The 26,128-nt window shown below is 35.8% G+C and overlaps 2 protein-coding genes across 2 annotated transcripts; one reads left to right on the forward strand and one right to left on the reverse strand.

The window, feature by feature from the left end:
• The first annotated feature begins 4,142 nt into the window (after positions 1-4,142).
• LOC123543162 (uncharacterized) lies at positions 4,143-8,249 on the forward strand. Its single transcript, XM_045329255.2, has 2 exons — positions 4,143-4,420; positions 6,050-8,249. The coding sequence occupies exon 2, from the start codon at positions 6,058-6,060 to the stop codon at positions 7,534-7,536; it is 1,479 nt and encodes a 492-aa protein (XP_045185190.2). The 5' UTR covers positions 4,143-4,420; positions 6,050-6,057; the 3' UTR covers positions 7,537-8,249.
• Positions 8,250-10,669: 2,420 nt separating this feature from the next.
• Positions 10,670-25,477, reverse strand: LOC123543153 (eukaryotic translation initiation factor 5-like). The gene is made up of 12 exons (XM_045329244.2): positions 25,379-25,477; positions 25,119-25,266; positions 22,004-22,253; positions 21,406-21,487; positions 18,957-19,129; positions 18,333-18,449; positions 17,262-17,450; positions 16,761-16,922; positions 16,170-16,331; positions 14,557-14,724; positions 13,962-14,081; positions 10,670-13,095 (listed from the first exon to the last, which is right to left on the reverse strand). The coding sequence occupies exons 3-12, from the start codon at positions 22,076-22,078 to the stop codon at positions 12,958-12,960; spliced, it is 1,386 nt and encodes a 461-aa protein (XP_045185179.1). The 5' UTR covers positions 22,079-22,253; positions 25,119-25,266; positions 25,379-25,477; the 3' UTR covers positions 10,670-12,957.
• Between the last annotated feature and the right edge of the window lie 651 nt (positions 25,478-26,128).

Consider the following 26,128-nt stretch of genomic DNA (forward strand, 5'->3'; position numbering starts at 1 on the left):
ATCTTGTGACCTCTCTAGAAGCCATACTTGTGAATGGATCTTCATGAAAATTGGTCAGAGTGTTCACCTTGATGATATCTAGGTCAGATTTAAAACTGGGTCACATGCCATCAATAACTAGGTCAGTAGGTCAAATAATAGACAAACCTTGTGACCTCTCTAGAGGCCATATTTTTCATGGGATCTGTATGAAAGTTGGTCTGAATGTTCATCTTGATGATATCTAGGTCAAGTTTGAAACTGGGTTAACTGTGGTCAAAAACTAGGTCAGTAGGTCTAAAAATAGAAAAACCTTGTGACCTCTCTTGAGGCCATACTTATGAATGGATCTTCATGAAAATTAGTCAGAATGTTCACCTGGTTGATATCTAGGTCAAGTTCGAAACTGGGTCACGTGTCATCAATAACTAGATCAGTAGATCAAATAATAAAAAACCTTGTGACCTCTCTAGATGCCATACCCTTGAATGGATCTTCATGAAAATTGGTCAGAATTTTTGTCTTGATGATATCTGGGTCAGGTTCAAAACTGGGTCACATGAGCTCAAAAACTAGGTCACTTTGTCAAATAATAGAGAAAACGATGTCATACTCAGTTCAAAACTGGGTCATGTGAGGACAGGTGAGCGATTCAGGACCTCTTGTTTTGTCAGTTTCATAAGCAATCTTTTTAGCTCAGCTTAGCACAAAGTGCTCAAGGTAAACTATTGTGATCACCCTGTGCTCCTCGTGTGTCATGCATCAACAGTTTGACTGTTATCACTGTAGAGGTCACAATTTTAGCCTAATTTTAATCATCCTTATTCAAAATATTACACTTAATATCACCCTGAATAAAATCTGTGACAGGTTCATTACTGTGTCACATACTGTGACATGGGGTCAGAAACCTTATTACTCTAGAGGCTACATTTTCTACCTCATCTTTATGAAACTGTGTGTGTTTGTCTCTATGAAATCTAGCTCAGTTTCAAAACTTGATTACCTTAGGTCAAATACCAGGTCACCAGATCAAAATCATAGCAAAACATTTTTAACATTCTAAAGGCCATATTTGAATTTGATCTTCTTAAAAGTTTCTGAGAGTGCTTGTTTCAATGAAATCTAGGGCAAGTTTAAAACTTGGTTACCTGAGGCCGAAAACTAGGTCACTAGGTTAAGTCATGAAAAAAAAACCTTATTGGCACTGCAGTGGACAAAGTTTCTGTTTGATCTTCTTAAAACTTTGACAGAATGTTTGCATGAAATTTAGGTGAAGTTCAGAACTGAATTACCAGAGTTCAAAAGCTAGGTCACTATATCAAATCATGTCAAACCATGCTGACACTGTAGAGGTCACATTTTCTGTTTGATCAAAACTTTGTTAGAATATTTGTCAGACTTTTTATTATTTTGATAAAATCTAGGTCAAGTTTAAAAATTGGTTACACAAGGTCTTAAACATGTAGGCCATAAGCTCAAATCATAGGAATACATTGTTCACACTGTGTAACTGTGTAGGCAGTCACATTTACTAGTTGATCTTCATGAAACTCTGTCAGAATGTTTATCTCTTCAAAATTTAAATACTGGATTACCTGAGGTCTAAAATTAGGCCACTAGGTCAAAACATAAAAAGACATCATTATCACTAAAGAGGTCTCATTTCCTACCTGATCTGGGGTCGTGAGTTTGAGCCTCGGGCGGGGTGTATGTTCTCCGTGACTATTTGATAAACGACATTGTGTCTGAAATCATTAGTCCTCCACCTCTGATTCATGTGGGGAAGTTGGCAGTTACTTGCGGAGAACAGGTTTGTACTGGTACAGAATCCAGGAACACTGGTTAGGTTAACTGCCTGCCATTACATGACTGAAATACTGTTGAAAAACGGCGTTAAACCCAAAACAAACAAAAAAATAACTTTGTAACTGGGTCACTTAAGAAAAACCTATGTTGTTAGGTCATATCATAGGAAAACTTTGTAAAGACTTTTAGAGACCGCTTTTTCAACTTCATCGTTATAAAATTGTTAGAATGTCAGTCTGTATGAATTCTAGGTCACGTTAAAAACTCAGGTTCCTGAGATCAAATCCATATGTCACTAGGTCAGTTTATTAAAAAGCTTGCTTAATGATCTACCTGATTTATATAAAACATGGTAAAATGTTTGTCTATGAAGTCTAGACCAAATTAGATAATAGGTTATCTGGGGTAAGAAATATGTAATATGAGCGTTACATGGCCATCTTGATTTTATATGGCAAAAAAATTTCCGTAAATGAGTATTGCCATAGAGTAAAGGTCAAGGTCACACTAATGTTCAAAAGTTAATGACAGATCTTGTCAGTACTATCAACTTCGACTGTGGTTTTTTACTGGCTGAAATGTTTAGCCATTAAGGCAGTGTGTCAGTAAATCACAGGCTTCATATTAATGCCCTTTGGGCATTTTACTGAAATAATGCTGAAATGCACATTTGACACCAAGTATCGAAAACTGTGAGTAAGTTTTGTCTGGTACAGAGGGGAAGCGGGGATATATGCATTATATAACATCTCTGAAACTATACTCAGTATTTCACCTAAATTGATGGTTTGCAGAATCAGTTATTATCACATGTTGCCTCTGTCCTGTATTGTTGACAAATACATTTTGTTTAATACCACTCACAATTAAATAGACTTTTTACCCTGAACAACTTTAGTGGTCTATCCCAAGTTGGAACATGTAGTTTTATCTTTTAAAATGAGAAAAAGGAGTAATGATAATTGCTGTTTAAGAGGACAAAATTTATAACAATGTGCGTATGGCGAAAATTATGAAACCTCTAATAATTTAATCATTCCATCCACTGTAGTATAGAAGCACATAGTAAATAAACCGAAATGGCCATTGCAAAATAAACTTAAATGTTCGGGCTACCAGATTAAAATTTTGGTAACCCAATGGGCTACCAATAAATTTGCAGATTGCTGAAACCCTGATCCCAACCTTATGATTTTTAGCCCACCATCATCAGATGGTGGGCTATTCAAATCACTCTGCGTCCGTGGTCCGTCGTCCTTCCGTCAGTCCTTCCATCTGTCCTTCCGTCCGTTAACAATTTCTCGTTACCGCATCTCCTCAGAAACTACTAGGGGGATTTTGACCAAACTTTGTCAGAATGATGTATTGGTACCCTAGTTGTGTCCCCCTGAAAATCAAACTGGTTTAACAATTTTTTAGTAAGTTATGGCCCTTTGTTTATTTCTATAATTTACATAGATTTATATAGGGAAAAACTTTGAAAATCTTCTTGTCCAAAACCACAGAGCCTAGGGCTTTGATATTTGGTATGAAGCATCATCTAGTGGTCCTCTACCAAGATGATTCAAATTATTTCCCTGGGGTCTATACCCTTACCTATTGTCTTTTGGTTACTTTTTACGAATTTTGTGAAAATTGTAAATGAGAATATCAGTATTGCAGAAAATTTTGTTGAATAATTATACGTGTGTGCATGGACTTTAAAAATGTAAATTCTGCTGTGATAGGTGTTCCTGGAAAGAAAAAAAAACGTATTACAAACTTCATAGAATGTATAACGCTAATGCGTTGCGTTGTCCCCCAATATTTATTCCGTTCCACAAAATACAGATAGCCGTGAAAATATTTTATTAATATCACTGAATGAATCGGATAATTTTATATATATTTTCCGAATTTCAAAACCCAGTGTAAGTCACACAGATTGCTGGATTATTGGGATCACTGTAACTTAATACGAAAACTTTCAAAAGTATAGCCGATAATTGCAAATTGCAACGTTATTACCATTGGTAGATAAAAGTCAAAGTTTAGATCCATTCACGATAATAAAATGTAATATGACAGGAGTACAGAAAGAATATAATCATTTCATAGAAAAAAGACAAGGACATTACACAGTTTACAAATAAAGAAACTGACAAGGTCGTATCCAGCTAAAGCCTTTTTGAAATATTTTGATAATTTCAGGGTCGTATCAATGGAAATAGGTTAGGAGCGCTGTGCCTCCTCTCCACTTCACGCTTTTCTCCATTTATAGTCAAAATTCACAAGTAATTTGTTTTAGGAGATTGTTATATGTATTGTAAATAAAATAAAAAATAATCGAGTAAATGTAATTTTTAGTTATCAAGGATTTTTTTTATTTGATAAATGTAGGTAGATTACAGACCGGGAGACTACCATACAGCTACGGTGATACAGGATCAGTTTTAACAAGGAGAATATCTGATATCTTTATAGAAAATATTTATATAATTTCTTTGACGAAAGTTTATTTTTTAAATAAACACATACGGCTTAACTCTGTATGGCTAATGGCTTTAAGGAACATAATGTTACAACATCGCAATGCGACTTAAATCCGGTAGAACGGGAGAGATAAATCATAGAAGGATAGTGTAATATAAAGGTAAGTCATTTTATGTATATTCAGAAATTTTAAAAACAGTTACATTCCCTCATTCTGCATCCCCAACCCAACCACCGCCTAAAAAATAAACAAAAATATCGAAAATAAGTTATTGCATTACAAATTAAAAAGTACATCGAAAACTTGTTACTGAATGTAAGGACATGTGGTGTTTCTGTTTTTTTTTCTGCTATTCAGTTTTAAGGTGGCGTAAAAGCATTTCGAATTTTATTCGCCAAAATTTTCAAGAGTTTGTGTTATTTTATATATCTTACCTTTACATTTTTAGGAAAGGTTTGTAAATCTCTAGGTAGGTAGAACAGAGTTGAATATATAGCTTATAGACTATTTTGGCTATAATGATATAAAGGTCGCAATTCCCTGCTTAAGGAACAGATTTTCACAGAATTTTAGTATCTCTCTTCAAATAAATTTTATGTCCATACATGTGCAGCAACAGGGAGTTATATCCCCTAAACCCATACAAGAAGGTATAAAATATGGTTGTTTCATACTATAAATGTTTGTTCCACACTAACCCGAAAGGCAGTTTCCTAACTAAACTTAATGTGTAGATGCAGCGATAGTGTCGTACCTTTTAAAAAAAATAAAGACATAGATCTTTTCTTTTCATCTTTTTCACAAGTTTCTGATTTTGCTTTTCGTTTTGATAATGACAAAAAACTCAGTTTATCTATAACAATTACTTTGTGTAAATTCAGTTCTTATCGTTTATAAATTGCTCGTTTTCAGTTATTTTTACCAAGTGTATGTCAATAAAGATGAACCCGAGTGTTGTCAATATATTTATTCTCAACAGAGTAATTAATGGTATCTATTACTTTGTTTTGTATGTATAAACAGAAAAGAGATAAAGAAGAAAAAATTGAGAAAATAAACGATAAAAGATAATGTAGGCCGTAACTACACTAAAGAATACAGGCATGATTAGAATATAAATTGGGGGAAACAGTTTATATTATAGGTATTTCTATTCATATCAAAAACATTTCAGCTATAATTGACGAGTTACGACACCAAGGCGGAAAAAAATGTTTGTTTCTGGCATCCCGACCTATCCTAAATTTTTGGCCCGGCCCGACCCTAAATGTTTTATGGCCTTGGAGATTTTTTTTTCTTCAATTTTTTAACAAACGGTTGCAAAACTGCAATTTTTATGTGTTTTTTTAAACATGGTCAGTGATGTTAGAAATCAACTTGTTGATATTCTAAAGGCATAACCCTCTTATTTGTATTCATCTTTTGACATAAATTTTAATTTCCGAAAAGTCCCTATTAATAAAAAAAAAAGAAAAGAAAAACAAACCAAAAAAGACCTACCTACCCCAATTTTTACCGGAAACAAACAATGTTTTTAGGCCTAACTGGCGTTATTTTTAGACATGTATGCTATCTCCAAGTATAGCGAGCTGACTAGAGTTTCTGTCTACACGTACTTTGTGTATATACCAATAATGAGTGATCTTCAATTAGTTTAAATGTCTTTTGGCAGAGTAAAATTATAATTGTTGGCGGGAAGACGGTAATTATAGTCCTTTGACATGTAAAATACAAAAATATGATTATGTTCTGCAAATTTTTTAATAAAGGTTGTCTACATACTTTCAGATATCAGGATGTCTATCCGGGCACAGATCGCGTTTGGCAAAAACTTAACATTACAAAAACAACTCGAGGACAAATACCTTAATCTTCGTCGGTCGTTCAGACATTCCCGACGCCGACTGGATACAACGGAAGAGGAATGCGTTGCGGCCTTATACAAGTTATTACTGTACGCAAGAGAGAAACAAGGACTCTCTGACGCGGCTGATGTGAATATATTCAATGACCTATTGAAGAAGCCGAAATCTGCAGGTGCACGAAGGTCACAGTCTGTTGCGGATATGCACAAAACAGATGAAAATGTTGCACGACGTCCAGCAACGGCGATGGCGGGCAAAACATACACTCAGTCGTTCAGTTTTATAAAAGATGGACTTAACATTGACAAGACACGACGTGACAGATTCATGCGTACCAAAGCTGAAAAGGAACGAATGAAGGATGATAATGTAAAAGTAGAACGTCTAACGGACAATTGGCAGACGTTAAAAATGAACAGAGCAAAGACGGCAGTTGATCGTTCGGAATCCCCAGACGAAAGTTCGGATAATGACAATGATACGTTACCCGTACGTCCAAAAACCGCGTATCCTCAAGCAAACAGAAAACCTGAATTCAAAGGACTTCTTTCGCGACCTCGCACAAGTAATACTTTGAGAACGCCAAAAACGACTTTAGCAATAGCACAGCGGTCGTCGACGCCAGTAAATGTCTCAGACAAGCATGCAGAAATCCTCTCAGCATACTCTAACACAGAGGATGAAGATAAAAACTCAGAATTCAGCGGAAATGGAACGCAGACGCGTTCACATACGCATGGCGAACGATTGGATTCACCGTCGTTAACAACTGTCCACGAAGGTCGGACAACAATAGACGGTAGAAAATCACCACTTATTGTGAGAATAACAACCACTCGGCTAAATGACTCCATACACAGCGAACGAATGCATGAAAACGCGTTGCAGTTCAGGGCAGAATCTAGACTGGACAACAATGAAGATGAAGAACTTATCCCCTTGGACGAAGACGACAAAAATAAGCTAAATGAACTCGTCAATACAGACCAAAACGAAACAATCAAACTGCGCGCATCGCCTTCTAGACAGGGAACTTCTAGCTTTCTTGCACCATCGAGAAATGCTTCAACGCCACTTACGCCGGACGATAACCTACTTCAAATGTCAGCACAAAAGACGCAATCATTCTTGACGCAATACTCCAAGAAGTCTAAAGTAATTGGTTATGTGATGAAGACCCGCTCTTCTATTGCAGCTCCTCGAGAGAGACTCATTTCACATAGATCTCCATGCATTACTTACCAAGAACTGGCGTCAATAAAAGCAGGAATAAAACAACACGAATCGAAAACACGGTCTCTGTTACAAAGAAGTGCAAAACTCAGCACGTACGTCGATAAACTAGCAAAAGCTGGGGAGATGAGGAAACGATTGCAAGAACTCAAAGAAAACACTGATAAGTCTGGGTGAAAATCTTAGTGGTTAATTAATGTTAAAAATATGAGGAAAAGGCGTTCATGAGTGTCAAGCCAATAAAGGAAGCTTCGCTTTGTAAATAACAGTTCTCGTAAAAATGTGACATGTTTTTGAATCGTTAAGAATACATTTCTTGTCAACCTAAATTCAACGGAAACGGAACGCAGACACGTTTACATATGGCGAACGATTGGATTTACCGTCGTTAACATCTGTCCACGAAGTTCATAATCTTAGGAATATGGTTATATGCAGATTTGTTGCAGCTATCGGCGCATTTATCAGAAACATGTACGAGTCATGATTTTGATTTACTCAGACATTTTTATGACTAACAAAAATCCTTGCTCTAATTATACATGCCTAACTTAAACTGTTGGCGAGAAATAAACGCAAAAAGAATCCGAGTGGCCAAATTGGCAAGCACTGCAAATGGATACTTTTGGGCAGCATGTGTAGTTATTACCTAATCGTCACCATCATGATTTATCTGCAACATTGTTGAATTAACATGCTAGGCGCCAACTTGTAATCATGTTATGTACATATTCTCACTTTTAATGTCAATACGGCTTTGTTATGCTGTTGTTTTTGTTGTCTGGTTCTCAAAAGAATACTACAGATTAACTCAGTATCTTTATCCGTTATTACGTTACGATTACGCCGCGCTGCGAAAGAGCTAAATAAAAATGACCATTTGAAATGCGTGTTGTCTTGGTATTAACATTTGCAAAGGGACAAGTGACGCCGGTAAGTTTTGCACAAGTTATGATAAATAACAATACGAACCTTATTTATGTATGACTTAACTAACAGTATATATTTATAAATACGGAGAAGGTTGTCATTTGTTCGTCTGTTGTCAAGACTTTTGCGCAATATACTATTAACTTTTCAAACGAACCATTTAGAAATATTACATGTGTTTAAGTATGCACCGAGGCCTGTCTAATAGATAAAATACTATGATTTTCGTGAAATATCTTGACTTCATTTACATCCCGCGATCCACATAAAATAATTCCATCAGCACTTGTCATACAATGATTACATCATTCTTGTGAACTTTAAGGATTTTTTCAAATAACTGTACAAGTACTAACCTCAATTGACTATGATCCTGCAATGACACACCTGATGCCGGTTACAAAGTACAGAACTTTAACACGGGACACAAGACGCCCATTCATAAGCAGACGTACTAAGATACTGTATCGTCGCCCCGGCGTCGGCGTTGGCGTGAGCTTTCTTGGTAAAAGTTTTTCGGCAACCTTTGTTTTTCTGTCATATCTTTGTTACTATTACTTATATCTTACTGTAACTTCACATAAACATTGTAAAGCATACAATGTGCTGGGACTGGGCCCATTATACCCAAGGTCAAGGTCACCAAGATGTTATACTTAGGTTATTTTCAAGGTTAGTTTTCCGGCAACCTTTGTTTTTCTGAGATATCTTTGTTACTATTGCTGATATATTACTGTAAGTTCACGTAAACATTATCAAGCATACGAAGTATGTGCTGGAGCTGGGCCCATTATACCAAAGGTCATGTTGTTATACTTGGAATTATTTTCACGTTAAACTTTTTCGAAATTTTATAGACATATCTTTGGTACTTTAAAAGATAAGGACTTGAAATTAAAAATATTTCTTTATAATCGTCATCTGCATGTGTGGTTACAATGCCCATAACTCTAATTGTATTTTTGACAGAATTATGCCCCTTTTATACTAATTTTTTGGCAATCTTCGCTTTCTGGATATAACTTTAATGTAATAAAAGATAATGACTTGAAACTCAAAATTTATCTTTACCTCCATCATCTGCATGTGTGGTAACAATCCCAATATCTCCAATTCGTGTTCTTGACAGAATTATGCCCCTTGGGGGTATCTTCCTTTTAAAGTAGCGGTCTCTTACTGAGACATATTATATTCATTTTACTGTCAAATCGCCGAATAGTGGAGCGCGCTGTCTTACGGACAGCTCTTGTTATATAACTTGACCTAGTGGAAGTTCTCAGGTAACCCAAATTTTCAACTTAACTTCTTTGACATGAGACATTCTGACATTTTTATTAAGATCATACGGATATTTTCATTTTTTTTCTAGGTGTTTCCACCTACTGACCCAGTTTTCGACCTCTGGTAATCCAATCTCATTTCTACATGGAGACAAACATTCTGACAATTTATTTATATAACTTTGTTGGGTTTAACGTCACACGGACACAATTATGTCATATGGCAAATTCCCTGCTTTATGGCGGAGGAAAACCCCTCCGTGCATTTCATTGGAAGCGGGCACCTGGGTAGAACCACCGACCTTCCGTAAGCCAGCTGGATGGCTTCCTCGCATGAAGAAATCAATGCCCAAAGTGAGGCTCGAACCCACATCAATGAGGGGCAAGTAATCTAAAATCAGCAAACAACCACTTGGCCCCCATACATTCTGACAAAGATTTACAATAGTAAAACTGTGGCTTCTAGACTATAAACAAGGTCTTTCTATGATTTTACCTAGTTTATAACCTCGGGTACCCAGTTTCAAACTTGACCTAGATTTCATTAGGCAAACATTTTCAGTTTTATGAAAGACGAGGTAGAAAAGTGACCTCCTATGGGTGTTAACAATGTTTTTCTACTAATTGACCTAGTTTTCGACTAAAGATGACCCAGTAACGAACTCGTATGACATTTTATCATGCGTACCATTCCCACCAAGTTTCATTTAGATTTGGCCAAAATTGTGACCTCTAGTGTTAACACCCGAATTGTTGACAGATCCAGACACAGGGTGATCGCACTAGTTCTCATGCGAGCCAAAATGATACAAACCAAGTTTCACGAGTTGTTTCCAAGTCTCTGGCAGCCCCTTAAATCAGTCAAGCACAACCATCTGAAACCAAGGGGAACTTGTAAGAATGCTACAGACCGAGTTTGGTGTTAACATATCAGTGGTTCCAGACTTGTTTCAAAGTGGGGGCAAAACTGCAAACATATTTGTAAATCTTGATAAGTGGCCTGTCCACTGGACTAAAAGCAGAATGATTTTGGGTAGAAAAAAACAACAACAAAAACTGTACAGCAACTGTCAACTTGAGGGAATAAAACAAGATAGAGAAATGTTTCATAGTTTTTCTTCCATATCACATAAATGCACACAAATCACCAAAATGTCTACAACAATGGAGTTGTATGTAATTATGAAATACTGTTGCCAATTATTTCAGATACAGAAAAAAATCTGGAATGAATTTAAGCATCATAACACTTGTAAAAACCACAAAGAAAAATGCATGAAATATTTTGATGAGAAATGTTAGAAGGGAGAAAATTAACTTCTAATTCATGACAAATACTAACCAAAATTACCCTAGAATGGTAAACAAAGAATAAAACTTCACTGTATGTAAACAGCATTGTCACCAAAATCAAAAGTTCCCAAAACCCACAAAAAATTGACAGCCCTATGTGTAAATTTCCCACTGACTAAAATGTCGAAACAATAGTCAAAACTCATATAATTAATGTTAAATTACCAAGACAGCAACAGTACCGCATCCCCTAAAATATTGATGAAGAAGCACATCCAAATATAGACAATATATTTCTAATAGCACTGGTAGCTTATAGACAGTGAACTCTTGCTATCTGCTTAAAGGTATGTGCAGCCAAAAAACTATGATTAAATTAAGTACTGCCAGTGATTTTTTTTGGAAAAAATAAAGGTGCCTGTGCCCGCTGAATTGGGAAAATAAGCGCGATAATTCCCCAAATTGGGAAAAATAGAAATATGTTTAATTTCCATACTAAGTGATATAAATCTGTACATTTCCTTACTGAATGTTGTTTGAAGAGTTTATATTTTTTCAAAACCACTTTTGGATTTAAAATCGTGAAATTTTTGGGTGATAAAATAAATTAAGACACCAATACAACTTGTAATAATTGTATTTATCAATTTTCACTTCATGCCCTTGAAATTTGATAACGTCCGAAATTTTGACTATCCGAAAATCGGTACAATCGCGGCGATTTTGATCTCCAATTTTTCAAAAACTAGGAGAGATATTGTCATTTTTCATTACCATAAATGATTAAATGACATAATGGAACATATTTAAACCGACTAAAGTGCATATTTCTCTTGAAAATCGGCAATATTTTGTTTGTCACGTGTTTTCGCGACGGTAACCTTGATGCGATTTTGATCTTAAAAAGGACGTTTTTGATGCCATTTCTGCCAATTTCATGTTAGATATCGCTGATCTCACGCCCGAATATAAACTGTTACATTTTGGATATAAAATCTTATAGTTTGAGGGGGGAAAACATCTCTTTTTTAGGGGAAAAATTGACGATTTTTTGGGAAAAAATGGCCTATTTTGGCGAGGGGAAAGTGCCGATATTCGGCAGTAAAAATACGCAAAAAAAATCACTGAGACTGCATATATTCTATCTGTGTAAACAGTTTACAGGTTTCAGTTCTGAAATATATCCTTTGAGGGGATTTTTAAAGAAAGTGAGTTACCATGTAGAAATCATTTTTCCATTTTCATTAACAGTGACCTTGACCTAGTGGCACAAATAAAGTCCCAAACTTTTGTATGTTTGCTACTTGTCGTCACCTATCTATATTCCTGGTCTAAAGTCAAAACCTTGCAAATTTTTAGACAAGCAAACTGTGAGAGGACTGCCAATTTTATTATTATCTGCTGCCCTTCAGGGGCATAAAATATAAAACCTAAGAAGCACTGCAAAAAATATATCAATTAATTAATATATATCATGGTTTTTAAGTAGGATGTAATAAATAATACCAATAATTTAATAACAAGCACAAAGATAAGAAAAGAGATAGTGGTATAAAGCAAAGGAACAAACATGGTAACAGCAATAGACATAATTATTGAAACAAGAGGTAAAAGAAACCTCAAGTTATATACAGACGATTTTTTTACATATATTCCCTCTATTAAACACTACGTCAGAAATATTCATCTCCCCTCTGTAACCTTTAAACAAACCCATCTATACAAACTCTGTTTAAACCAGATCATGTTAAAAGCCACTGTACATAAATGATTTACAAAATGATTCCTTCAACGTTTTTTTTCCCCAAAACGGCAAAAATTAATAATTAATCAAAGACCAAAGAATCAATGCCCACAACATATGTACACAGATGTTATCAAAAGTCAAAAACATGAAAAAATGATCACAACAAGTTCATAAACAACTTCTCTCAGGCAATGATATCAAAGTTTGTAGATGTATATCGAGAAACTCAATGAGTCAGTTTCATTGTCAATTTTATATATATGTCTCAAGTGTTGTTTTTCTCACAAAACATTTTAGAGTATATTTCAAGAAGACCTCAAACATATGGTTCAATCAACAGGGTTATATTTAGATGGCGTCAATGTCTATCTCTTCATCTCCTTCACTCTCGTCACCTCCCGGCGAGGCTGGTGCTTGCTCTGGTGACTTGGGTTTTGGTGGAGTAACAGTTTCCACGCCAACCTTGCCCGTTGTTGAGAATGCAACCTGTATGAACAATACAATTCAAAACGTTAATAAAAGGTTTTTGGTAGGAAATAAAACATTTCTCTGCAGATAGAATTATGACAAATGGTCTTGTCTTCTCTGAAATGAAGTAAGATGACAAGTTCACATTTAGAAGGAAATATAGTGATTTACTGACGGGTCTTGAACATTACTGTAATGTCTGATAATTAAATTGGTATTTCCTTAGAGCTACTTGCTTAAACCTCTAACACAAACTATTTTCACTAAATTTGGGCATGATATAACAGATAGTAAACATGCCTCAACAAGGCAATTCATTTGCTGATAATAAATGTCATTTATTTTCAAATGCTGTGCCTGGGCCATATATTTTTTCTTGCACTAATGAATATCGGGTACCCAAGTCTTGTCCCCCCACCCCCCAATTAAAGTCCATTTTTGTAGCATAATGGTTGCAATCCAGTCCATACTATTGTTTTGCTACATTAGCTACCATCTCCCACCCTAACTTTCAACTGTGACTGTATGTGTAGATGTGCATAATGTGGCAGGAGTGAACCATGTCACACTAAGAGACAATATCAAGAAACACAAAGAATTTAAGTAAAGAACAGAGTGCCACTTCAGGAACATTGCTGAGATATTACTTGAAATTGGGCCAGCAGTTTCAGAAAGATATTTCCCCCATATAGCCATATAGGGAAAACTAACCCTGCCCCCTAGTGACCATCATTTAACTCAAACCAAATGATCTGAAGGACTTTCAAAAAGTCACACATTTCTTGTAAATAACCGACAATATTTCAATTTATACCCCTTGTTTTATAATGTGTCAAAAGGAAATGAGTGAACAAAGTAAAAGAGATGTTTATTGTAAGACTGACCTCTACTTCATCATCTTCCTCAGAGCTCTCTTCATCAGCTTCAGCTAACCACTTGATAAATGGAGCCGCCTTGTCGTGGATCTCCTGAGCTACAGCCTTAGATACATACTTCTTAGACACCTGAACAATAATACAACTATGATAAAATTCATAAAACATGAGGTTTGCTGCCAACATGATGGACAAAATTTAAAGGTTTTTAAATAAACAAACATGAAAACACTTCTTAGATTTATTAAGGATTTAGAATACCTTGTCTCAAAGTGCACTGACAAGTCATCAACCCTATTCATTTCCTAGTCCTGTTTATTCTGACACGGAGTTTTTTTCGTGGCAATTAACTAACCACAGGCTGTGTCAGACAAACTTGCTCATACACAACCACTCAACTGCCTATGAAAAGCTATTGATTGCAGCAAGTAAGTGGTGGATATATTGACTGATTACACTTAATTCTCCTGTATGTGTCAAACATATTAAATACTTTCTGTGAACAGTGTGTCAAAGACTACTTGATCTTTTTACAGTTTTTTGTACATGATCTTTTCCAAACATCTAGAAAGTGTATGTTTGGTGGATTTGTTTTTTTTTTTACCTTTTTAGCCCAGTCAAGCAAGACTTCTTCCTCAACAATATCCATGTCATAAAGTTCTTTGAAGATGTGTGGAACCTTGGGCAGTAAAGCTTCTTTGTGCACATTTCCTATCAACTGTTCTACACCACCCAACAAGTATTTCTGGGCTTTTTGGTTGTTATGGCAAAACTGTAAATAAAACAAAGGCCTGAATGGCCTGAGTCGGCTAATGATTGATGTACTGACAGTATAGTCTACCAGTTTCAGTTTGTTTTTAGTTTTTTTCTTAAAATTTCATAACACAGCTCGATATTTACCCAAAATATTATATCCGGATACGATTACACTTTTCTCCAGTTTGAACAATATATTTTACAAATTGTGATGATACGAAGACATTTAGCAGCAATTGGCAGTATCTGACATTGAAGTTTACGGTTAAATTACCTCTTATTTAAATCTTTTCATAAAAAAGTTGTTTCTTTTCGCCAAACATAGACGATCTACTTTCGATTTCAAAAACTACAAGAAAATACAATTTAATGTTTCGCCGATTTGTTTATTTCTCGAAAAATAAGAATTAAAATCATTTTTAATATCAATAGTAACTAAACAAACCAGTAAGAGCTTCTTCTTCCGATAATTTATCCGTTTACTGACTGCAAAATTCAACCACGCAAAGTTTATAGAAATCATACGATGCGTGTTTACGTTCAATGTGGGAGAATTAAGGCTGATCGGCTATGTTACCTAACGCATCCAGACGATTCAGATTTTGTTTTTAAAAAAGCATTGTGTGCGTTTCTGTAATTTTATATACGTTTTTATACACTTAGAAATTATTAGACATGCGTATTTGCATTATTTCTATACGTTTTACGCTAATACGCATCTTATCTGGAGCCCTGCTGGAACTATTTTTTGTCTTTCGCTGGATGTTACCCAAGATCTGTAAGCCTGCGCAATTCTTAAAATGCACATTTATGCTTAATGAGTTACATTCGAGAATTGCACAATTACAAGTCATAAATATGACAGATTACATCGTATATTGGTCATAGCAAAGGGAATTGACACAACTTAATTTATTCATGCAGTGAACTGTTTGAAATTTGAGAAATCTAATGGAACTACATCCCTTCACATGTTATTCGGTCCGTTTAGAGAATCGTTGGATAGCAAGGACTCGTCAAAAGGCTTTCAGCCTTTAGCCGACTCAAACATGTACATTATTATATCCCTCAATGAGAAAGGGTTTCTTCACGAGAAAAAAAAGAAAAAAAAGAAAGAAAAAAAAAAGGGACTCCAAATCAGTAAGACTAATGACTGGAAAATTGTTATCATCTAGACTTGTTGTAGCCGTACGTAAAAGAAAACTGCATGCAACTAAAGTTAGAAAATTACGTTTTAAAGTTGGAACAAGTATTCATCAATCATACTGGATAACACGGCACAGACCTTCAACACAGACTGATTTAACAAGTTACCTTTAAATATTTTTTTCACAATCTGGGTTCAACACTACATGTAACTTAATCTTAACATTTTTTTATGTTCTATGTATAGAAGTGAATGCTGCATTGTATAGTCACACAACTATTCCACATGTAGATCAAGGTTCAAAATATACATACGCGCAGTAGAAGTTTACGATGCTGTTTGATTTGACTGACAATCTTTTCGTTCATAAGAAGTTCAACAAGGACGAGGGCAGCTTTGTCCTTTACTTCAAGACGTTCTGCCTCAGACAGTATGTCCTGCTCTGCTCCTGTTATACTTTTACTGCTGATCTTGCCCTGAAATTTCAATATAAAATCTGAACATCCTATCTGATACAGAATGACTAGAAATATTGATACACTTCTTTATCTTTGATGGCCTAAGATTCCTCACACGAGTTTCAGAGATTGCAGGAACAGTTTTGGTAGGTCATGCAAGGAAAATATTAGAGAAAATATTGGGCATTGTGTGGGCAGGGGGAAGAAACAAACAGTTGGAAAAAAAGCACTGGAACCTCTCTAATCCCAACATGCTCGGACCAAAAAAGTAAGTTCAGATTAGAGGGGTTTTCATATTAGATAGGTTTCTATTTTAGACCGAAAAATTATGTTGTTCATTAAACATGATGTGTATATCCATCTGCTTGTGAACAGATTAATAAACTCATGAATATGCGAAAATGAAACTCTCACAAACATTTCTGCTTTTACAGTACTTGGACCCACCTTCACAAATTCATAGAAAAGATCCATTCTTTCATTGGCAGTTTTCTCAAGGTCGTCAGACATTGCCATGTTCTTGGCAGCATCAGTGAGTTCCTTCATACGTTTAGCTACTGCCTCATCACTCACATCTTCTCCCCAGTCTTCATCATCATCGTCCTTTGTCTGTTCGAACAAGACACAAAATCAAACCATGCAAACTAGATACTTACATTACATTAATACTTACAAAAATTCTTGTATCATTCTTTGTTGCCATCATTATATACCCTATGAGAAAATGAATTTGTTCTTCATATCTCAGATTTCCAACAGTTCTCTACAGTACTGCAAAACCATTTTTGCAGTCTGCTGCTAGGCTAAGCTGCAATTCGGCAGGGTTGCTTGAAAATTATTAAATATGTTATGCTTGATAAATAGCATTCTTTCATTTTTAAAGTCATAAAAACTATGACAATATTTAAATTTAAATACTCATGGAAGTTAAAAAATATTGCAAATTACCTCTGGAGGTGCTTCAATGACGCCACCAGAGGCTCTTTGTGCAGCCATCTGCTCCTGGGAGTTGATTTCTGGACTGGCACGATCATGATCACCATCATCACCATTCATTGTTGCCTTCTCTCCTTTCTTGGATTTCTTCTCTTTCTTATCCTTTTTGGATCCTTTAGATGGGGTGGTCGCAGCTGGGTCCTACACATAAATCATTGCTTTATCACCATCCAATAACGGAAAATATATAACGTACCGATGAAAGACAGTATTAGGGAAAGACCTAAACCTAGTGAGGGCATGCTTGTACAGCATTACTGTTTACATAATCACTTTCCACATGTTACTTGGGTTTAAGTAACAACACAATGCATGTAATATGGCAATTTTCAAGCTTACAATGGTGGAGTAAGACCCCTTGTGCCTCTTGTAGCATTTTCTTAAGCCTTTCATGCACCTTGGTAGAACCATTGAGCTTCTGCAAGAAGTCAGGTAGATGGCAGCCATAAAAAGTCTCTTTGTACTTGGAGTCAGTGTTGTTATATTTTCTGGCCCTTTGGGATCATTGTGAGATGTAATAGAATTCAGCTAAAGTCGGTGCTAGGAGGCGTGTTGTACTGTACATTAACTCTCATTAACAGACTATCAAACCAAGTCTACTATTATTTTGCTTGGTTGTAATCTATGCTTCAAAAGGATCTTTTTATAGATTTTATTTCTTAATGTCGACACATGCAAGACCCGAATCTTGAGGTGAGGGGCAACTGATTCAAAGTTGGCAAACTTTTATCATTTGGCCACTGTGGTCAATACCTCTGCCTTTTGTCATTCTCAAGGTTTCAAGTAATCTATAGGTAGGAATATAAAATAAAAAAGTTTCTGCAGTCCTCTAATATCCTGTTCATAATCTCAGAAGTAATATTGTTCAGTCATTCACAGCCCATGAGCAATTTGTGTACACAGACTTCCTTGTAACGTGTCTGATTTACCTTATACTAAGTTATAGCACAGTTTTAAGTGTTTTTTTTGTGATTTATAATAAACTCCTCATCAATATTCAGGTGTAAAATAGTGTTTTCATACCATATCTGGAGGATTCTTGAGAATGAATGTGGTCAGTTTATGACGCATGTCTACCATAGCAGAATGTCCACATGCAATACAGCGAGCTTTAATCAGCTGAGTTTTCTGATTTGCACTCTGTAATCAATTATAAATTTAGTACATGTAATCATTTGTCCACTGTACAGGCAAGTCAGTATTTGAAAGTAACAGCTTGCACTAGAAACTAATCTTTCATGTCTTTCCTTCTAAATTTCATACAAGTTTTACTTAAAACTGATCATGAAGTTTATAAGAACAGCTGGGGTAACATCTGGTCTCCAATATCTAAATGACAATACTAACAGATTTCAAGCAAATTTTATGTTTTTATGTACTTCTAAGCTTAACTGACAAGTCCTCATACTGAATAAATGAGTCCAGTTGGATTTTTTCCTATGTGCAAGACGTAACATACTCTACAAAAGCATTTTCTCTGATACATTTATCTGACTACTGGAAAATCATTTACATTTGGACAACAAACAAAATTCCAATCAATTTTATCTTAATGTAGAAGTTCATGAATTCATATCCCAACGAAATAGCCCAAGAAATTTCATGCTAAAGGAAACGGAAATGATTTCACAATTGTTCGAGACTTACCAGAATGGTTTCAGGATTAGAACATTCAGAACAGAGGACAAATTTCTTGATGAATACATCAAGTAGTTGTTGAAGTTTGCTTGCATCGTGTGATCCATTGACAATGTAGCGATCATTCTTGAAGTCAAACTGGGTCTGTGCACCAAGCTCACAGCCAAAGAATTTTGTAGGGTCTAAAGATAAACACAAAGTGAATGCTCAAGAATGTTTATGAATATCTGTACAATATTCTTATAGTTAGAAGCTTCACTTTAAAGAGAACCAAAAAACAAGAGATCACAGAGTGATCTTGGCGCCCACCAATGTGCCATTTTTGTGTGTTCCAAATTTCAAGACTTATTGACTAGTTCAAGGTCAAATTTTATTTCCGTACGCAACACTGTGCATGTGGTCTAAATTCGAAAGCTGTAGCTTTAGAAATGTAAAAGTCGGTCACTAAATCAAATTCAAAGATAAAGTTCTTTGTACACAAAACTATGCATGTGCATCAAGTTTGAAGACTGTAGTTTGATAAATCTGAAGATAGGTCACTAGGTCAATCTTAAGGTCAAAGTTTATTTCGGTACACAGAACTATGCAAGTGGTCCAAATTTGAAGGTTGTAGCTTGAGAAATTTGAAAGTAGGTCACTAGGTCAAAATCAAGGTCAAATTTCCTTTCAGAACACAAATCTATGCACGTGGTCCAAATCTGAAGCCTGTACCTTCAAAAATGTGAAAGTAGGTCACTAGGTCAATGTCAAAGTTTGTTTCAGTACACAATCCTATGCATGTGATCTAAATTTGAAGCCTGTAGCTACAGAAATGTGAAAGTAGGTCACTAGATTAATATTAAGGTCAAAGTTCATTTCGGTACACAAAACTATGCAAGTGGTTCAAATTTCAAGGCTGTAGCTTGAGAAATGTGAAAGTAGGTCACTAGGTCAAATTTTATTTCGGAATATACAACTATGCATGTGGTCCAAATTTGAAGCCTGTACCTTCAAAAATGTGAAAGTAGGTCACTAGGTCAATGTAAAGGTCAGTTTGTTTCGGTACACAAAACCATGCATGTGGTCCAAATTTGAAGGCTGTAGCTTGAGAAATGTGAAAGTTGGTCACTGGGTCAATGTCAAGATCAAATTTCATTTCGGAACACGAAACTATGCATGTGGTCCAAATTTGAAGCCTGTACCTTCAAAAATGTGAAAGTAGGTCACTAGGTCAATGTCAAGGTCAAAGTTCATTTCAGTGCACAAAACTATGCATGTGGTCCAAATTTGAAGGTTGTAGCTACAGAAATGTGAAAGTAGGTCACTAAGTCAAAATCAAGGTCAACTCATGCCAAGGTTCATCTTGCCACTCAAAACCATACATGTGGTCCAAATTTGAATGATGTAAGTTATTGACAAGAAGTTTTTAAAAGCTTTTCCCTAGATAAGTCTATATGAACCATGTGACCCCCAGGGTGGGGCCATATTTGACCCACTGGGGGATAATTTTAACAAACTTGGTAGAGAACCACTAGATGATGCTACATTACAAATATCAAAGCCCTAGGCTTTGTGGTTTGGACAAGAAGATTTTCAAAGTTTTTCCCTATATAATTCTATGTAAACCATATGACCCCCGGGGCGGGGCCATATTTGACCCTAGGGGGATAATTTGAACAATCTTAGTAGAAGACCACTAGATGATGTCACATACAAAATATCAAAGCCCTAGGCCCTGTGGTTTTGGACAAGAGGTTTTTCAAAGTTTTTCCCTATTTAAGTCTATATAAACCATGTGACCCCCGGGGCGGGGCCATATTAGACCCCAGGGAAATAATTTGAATCATCTTGGTAGAGGACCACAAGATGACGCTTCATATCAAATATCAAAGCCCTAGGCTCTGTGGTTTTAGGCAAGAAGAATTTCAAAGTTTTTCCCTATATAAATCTATGTAAATTATAAAAATCAACAAAGGGCCATAACTTATTAAAAAATTGTTGAACCAGTCTGATTTTCAGGGGGACACAACTAGGGTACCAATTCATCATTCTGACAAAGTTTGGTCAAAATCCCCCTGGTAGTTTCTGAGGAGATGTGATAACGAGAAATTGTTAATGGAAGGACGGACGACGGACGCAGAGTGATTTGAATAGCCCACCATCTGATGATGGTGGGCTAAAAAACCAACACAAAACAAACTGTATTTAGTAAGAGAGTCCCATACTGGCTCATTTCAGTGAAATACAAATGTACGACAGTTTTAATGGATATCTAACTAGTACTTTAGCTTCTATACAAACATGGTCTAGTCATCTTCCAATGGATCCAGTGTTACATCTAAGCTGTCAACAAAATCATTAATGTAACAGAACTAGAGTAGGTTGACAGCTCTTAAAGTTCTTTTATCATTGACTGCTGTAAGCCAAAACAAATCTCCACATTTCAGCAATGATAAAGTGACTCAGCATTTTCACTTACATGTTGGAGGTCTTGAGAGAGCTTTAGCCACATCCACCATGTTAACAATCACAGTTTTGATACCATTGCCTTTGCCTTCAACCTGAAACACGAAACACTTACAGCTAAATACAAGTGTTACAACACGTATCAGGATTTTTTTACCAGGACGGGAAGGGGCCCAAGCATGTGATTTGGGGGGAAAATAGCTCAGTTTTTGGGCAAAGGGGAATAAAAAAAACCTGATATAGAAAGAAAAAAAAACCTGCATATAGTTATACATTAAAGGTTAGCTTACCAATGATGATTAATCTGTCAAGATGATTAAGGTTTTTGTTGCATGTTTCAAGCCGCACAAATGCAATTCTCCCAGTGTAATGTATACTGGCTGGTAAGAACAGTGTTAGAAAGTAAACAGAAACATAACACTAGTATGGGTATGGTTATCATAAATTATATGAAGCATAATTATGACAAGAGCTTGACTTCAGATAACCTTCTCAGAAAAACCATCAAATTTGATGCTGGAACAGTAAAACTAAAAGTTGTGAGTCAGCAGTTCTGGAGACTTTTATACAGTGACAAGATACAGTATAGATGAAAGAATCATTGTTCCTACCTTCGCTATGATTTTCGGCATCTTATATCTGTAGAACTGGTCAGTGACCTCACTGTTAACGTTGACGGTCGCCATAATTGTGATATCAAGTTTTCTCCGTCTTTATGTCTGGTACAAATATTACAACTTCTAGGTAGTAGGTGATAGTCACAGAAATCTATGAACTTCATATAACTACTTGATGTGGATAAACCACAATTATCACTTCTTTTTTTCGACGAAATGGTGCTTGTTTGCCAGCGCAATGGCCCTGAAAAAAAAAACCATATCCACACGTCTTTGAACCACAACAAAGAGTAGTGTTAAGATGTATTTTTTTATGTAATTACAAGTTGATATGTATACAGCACATTAAAATACAGCATAATGTCAATACAAGTTCAGTATTCATTAGGTTGCAACAAGGAGATTCTTGTGTAAATCTCATATATATTCATAAAAATAAGGACAGTTGGGACAAATACATGTAGATCAGTTTCATAGGCATATATATGTATATTCCATTTTTACTAACTCTTTTAATATTAACAAGGGCTTGTAGAACACGAAATTCCCCCTTGATGCATTCAGTAATTGCACAAGGAACAGAAATTATTTGGTCACTGTGCACTGGACGTTTGACATACTGACCTCGTATCAATAATTATGGGTCATTTACCAGTCATAAGTAAACTCTGTATCAAATGTGACCTTGGACCAAAGCATTCTCTAGTTATTTGGCAAGTAAAGTGTTACTGTTCTGGGTCAATATGACCTTGACCTTTGACCTACTGATCACAAAATCAATAGGGGTTACCTGCCGGTCATGATCAACCTCCCAATTAGTTTTGTAATCTTAGGCCCAACCGTTCTCAAGTTATCATCCTGAAACTGTTTAACTGTTCAGGGTCAATGTGACCTTGACATCTGACCTCAAAATCAATCAGTATCATCTGCTGGTCATGATCATCATCCCTGTAAAGTTTCCTGATCCTAGGCCCAATCTTTATCAAGTTATTGTCCGGAAACGGTTCAACTGTTTCTGGTCACTGTGACCTTGACCTAGGGGTCATCTGCTGGACATGACTAACCTCCCTATCAACTTTCATGATCCTTAGGCACAAGTGTTCTCAAGTTGTCATCCAGAAACGATTTAACTGTTCTGGGTCACTGTGACCTTGACCTTCGACATACTGACCTTAACATCAATAGGGGTCATCTGCTGGTCAAGACCAACCTCCCAATCAACATTCATGATCCTAAGCCTAGGCGTTCTCGAGTTACCATCTGGAAACCAGTAATTGTTCCAGGTCACTGTGACACTGACCTTTGACCTCAACATCAATAGGGGTCATCTGCTGGTCATGACCAACCTCCCTATCAACTTTCATGATCATAGGCCCAAGCGTTCTTCAGTCATCATCCGGAAACGGATTGGTCTACTGACAGACAGACCTACTGACATAGGCAAAACAATATAACCCACCTTCTTCGGAGGGGGGCATAATTAATTATAGTGTTATTACTATCACTAACTTCAAAAACAAGACAGCAGGTCAGTAGGTCAAGGTCATTCCAGGTGAATTCTATGCCCTGCAGTGTTAGACAAAAAGTTTACCTTACACAAGTCTATTTACAACATTTAGCTCCTGGAATGAGACAGGGCCATTTTGACCCTGGGGGCAGAAGTGGAACAAACTTTGAGGACAACTAAATAATCCTACTTAACAAATATCTAAACTCTTGGCCTTGCAGTTTAAGACAAGATTTTTGAAATTTTTCCTATACAAGTCTATTTAAACCATGTGCCCACCGGGGTGGGGCCATTTTAAACCAAAGTTACACTATTGAGTCTTGACCCTAATTTTAATGGTGGAGGTACCCCCTTGGGCTTAACTCGTGTCTTTTAAGCTTTGGGGGATTGGTAGCAGGGCCCATAAGGAGGGGAAAATTGCGCCATAACCACTAAAATAGGGGGAAAATTGCATTGTGATAAAAGCAATATTTTTCATATATATGTTACACTAAAAAAGAAAATGATTTAAAAGCACATTGTCTCATGTTTTAAATGGTACAGTTTACATTATCATGTACACCTAAAAATGGTTTTGTTGTTTGGGATACATAAAAAAATGTTACTTTGGAAGGATTTTTTCAGAAATAGGGGAAAACAACAAAGTTTTCTGGACAGGGAATGGGGCCGAATCTCAGCCAAAAAAAAACCTTTATCATACGCAGCAGACGCATACATAAAACCAACAACCTTCTGTCAGCCAGGCAGATAGTTTTAATGCCTTTGATCTACTTACACATAAATTAATTATTAGACACCCAGAAAATTCCTAGATGGCACGCTAGGCAACCACTTACCGGATGATTAAAACATACTTTGTGTCCCGATTTTTAAATGTCTATTCAATGGTAAAAAGTTTAAGTTTCAAATATTTGATTATAATTATAACTTTCAACTTTATTATTTACTGATAACTCTAACATGTCCAAAACACTGCAGAATGGTACAAATTTCTCTTGCGTAATGATTGACTTTATCATTGACTCCCTGTATAAAATCTCTAATTTAAAACTAAAATCAAAATATTAAATCCTTATAATATTTCAATAAAATTAGTTTTGTAGTTTCTAACATTATGTCGCATGTGCAGTCAAAAATTTATTTGATATTTATTTCTAAAGTCACTGTATCTTCATTGTGAAAATACTTAGTTTTTCCCAAATGGAAACTGGCAGGTACTGGAAAATGCAGTTCTCTGATTGGTCAGTTAGAACTCCTGATGTCATGATAAAGTTATGAATACCTAATCACAGAAATGGTAGGTTTTTCAGAGTATTTCATCATTCATATTTGTAATAGTATGCATCTATTTTTAGAAAGCGAGCTATACATAGCTTCCCAATTGTTTGGCTGAACATCTACTTATTATATGTATCATAATATCATGATTATTTTGGAACTAGTAAATTATCTAATAAATGAAAATCGACTTATCAATATCTAAATTTTAATGCTTCAACACGAGTGACAGCACGTGGTACCTATTGACCTTGACCCCATGCTCATTTTTAATGCGATGGTAAACAAGTTGGAATACAATAGTAATATGTCTGTTTTTCTCACCTTCAAGACGCAAAAACTTCATAAAAGAAGCTAATGATACGGTGTTAATGGAAGCAGATCTGCCGATGTGGCGCAATTTGGTCCGAAGACAAGTCCAATATGATCAGCTTTTAGTACCACTTAAAGCAGGTCAGTACAGTTTCAATACCTGTAATCATAAAATAAATTTGTAAATTAACTTCTTCTGTTATCATTGCGGTTTATCACACCATTTCGAAAGCGAATTCTTGAATTCTAATGAAACTGTCGCTGTACAATACCTTGGAAATTCTGGCTCGTTGCCTTATGACGTACTTCCGGGAAAATGCGCCACCTGTTAAGCTTTTGACACGTACAATTTCCTGTATTATCTTTGACTTTCAACCGTAAATAAATTAACAAATTTTCTATTTTTTAATATCTTATAAATGATTTAATAAATATTTTTACACATATTTAGAAAAAGGAACTGGTAATAAGATCAAAATTACGACAAAAGTCGAATTAGAGGGTATCAAGTCAAAACGTCCCCTAGTCAAAACACACCCCCTGGACAATTAAGATTTTTTCATACTCTTTGAGCTTGCAGAATATTAGTTACTGAGACAAGGAAGAGCAGAAAAAGCACAGGTGACCACACTCATTTTTATTTTATAGGTTGCAATACACTAAATTGCTGTTTTTCGTTATTCTATATAAAATCGACATATTTCCAATGGCCGCAGCACACATTAGGACCCATTTTAAATATCTGTAACTTACATTTTCTTGAAGAATATTGTCAGTGCTGAATAAAAATCAAAAGAAAAGTGGGGGTCATGTTTTTGATGCAAGAAAAATATTTTTGTCTTCCAGTCTATTCGAGTCCTGCAGTGCCTTAATAAAGAAAGAATGTTTGTATTGTTCTGAATTTGCGATGTTCACTTTGGTCTATTAACCAGACGTAATGAAATCTGCACTACCCTACGCCCATAAGCACATAAACAATAGATGGACTCCAAGATCCCAGAAAATCAGGAATACAACAACAC

This window comes from Mercenaria mercenaria, chromosome 1 (genome assembly GCF_021730395.1).
Source record: "Mercenaria mercenaria strain notata chromosome 1, MADL_Memer_1, whole genome shotgun sequence".
NCBI classification, from domain to species: Eukaryota; Metazoa; Mollusca; class Bivalvia; order Venerida; family Veneridae; genus Mercenaria; species Mercenaria mercenaria.

Coding starts and splice junctions, on each gene's coding strand:
- LOC123543153 (XM_045329244.2), bottom strand. CDS start 22,078: ATGGCGACCGTCAACGTTAACAGTGAGGTCACTGACCAGTTCTACAGA. Junction 18,450..18,956: donor CTAATCCTGAAACCATTCTG/GTAAGTCTCGAA, acceptor AATTGATTACAG/AGTGCAAATCAGAAAACTCA. Junction 13,096..13,961: donor AGGAAGATGATGAAGTAGAG/GTCAGTCTTACA, acceptor TTGTTCATACAG/GTTGCATTCTCAACAACGGG.
- LOC123543162 (XM_045329255.2), top strand. CDS start 6,058: ATGTCTATCCGGGCACAGATCGCGTTTGGCAAAAACTTAACATTACAA.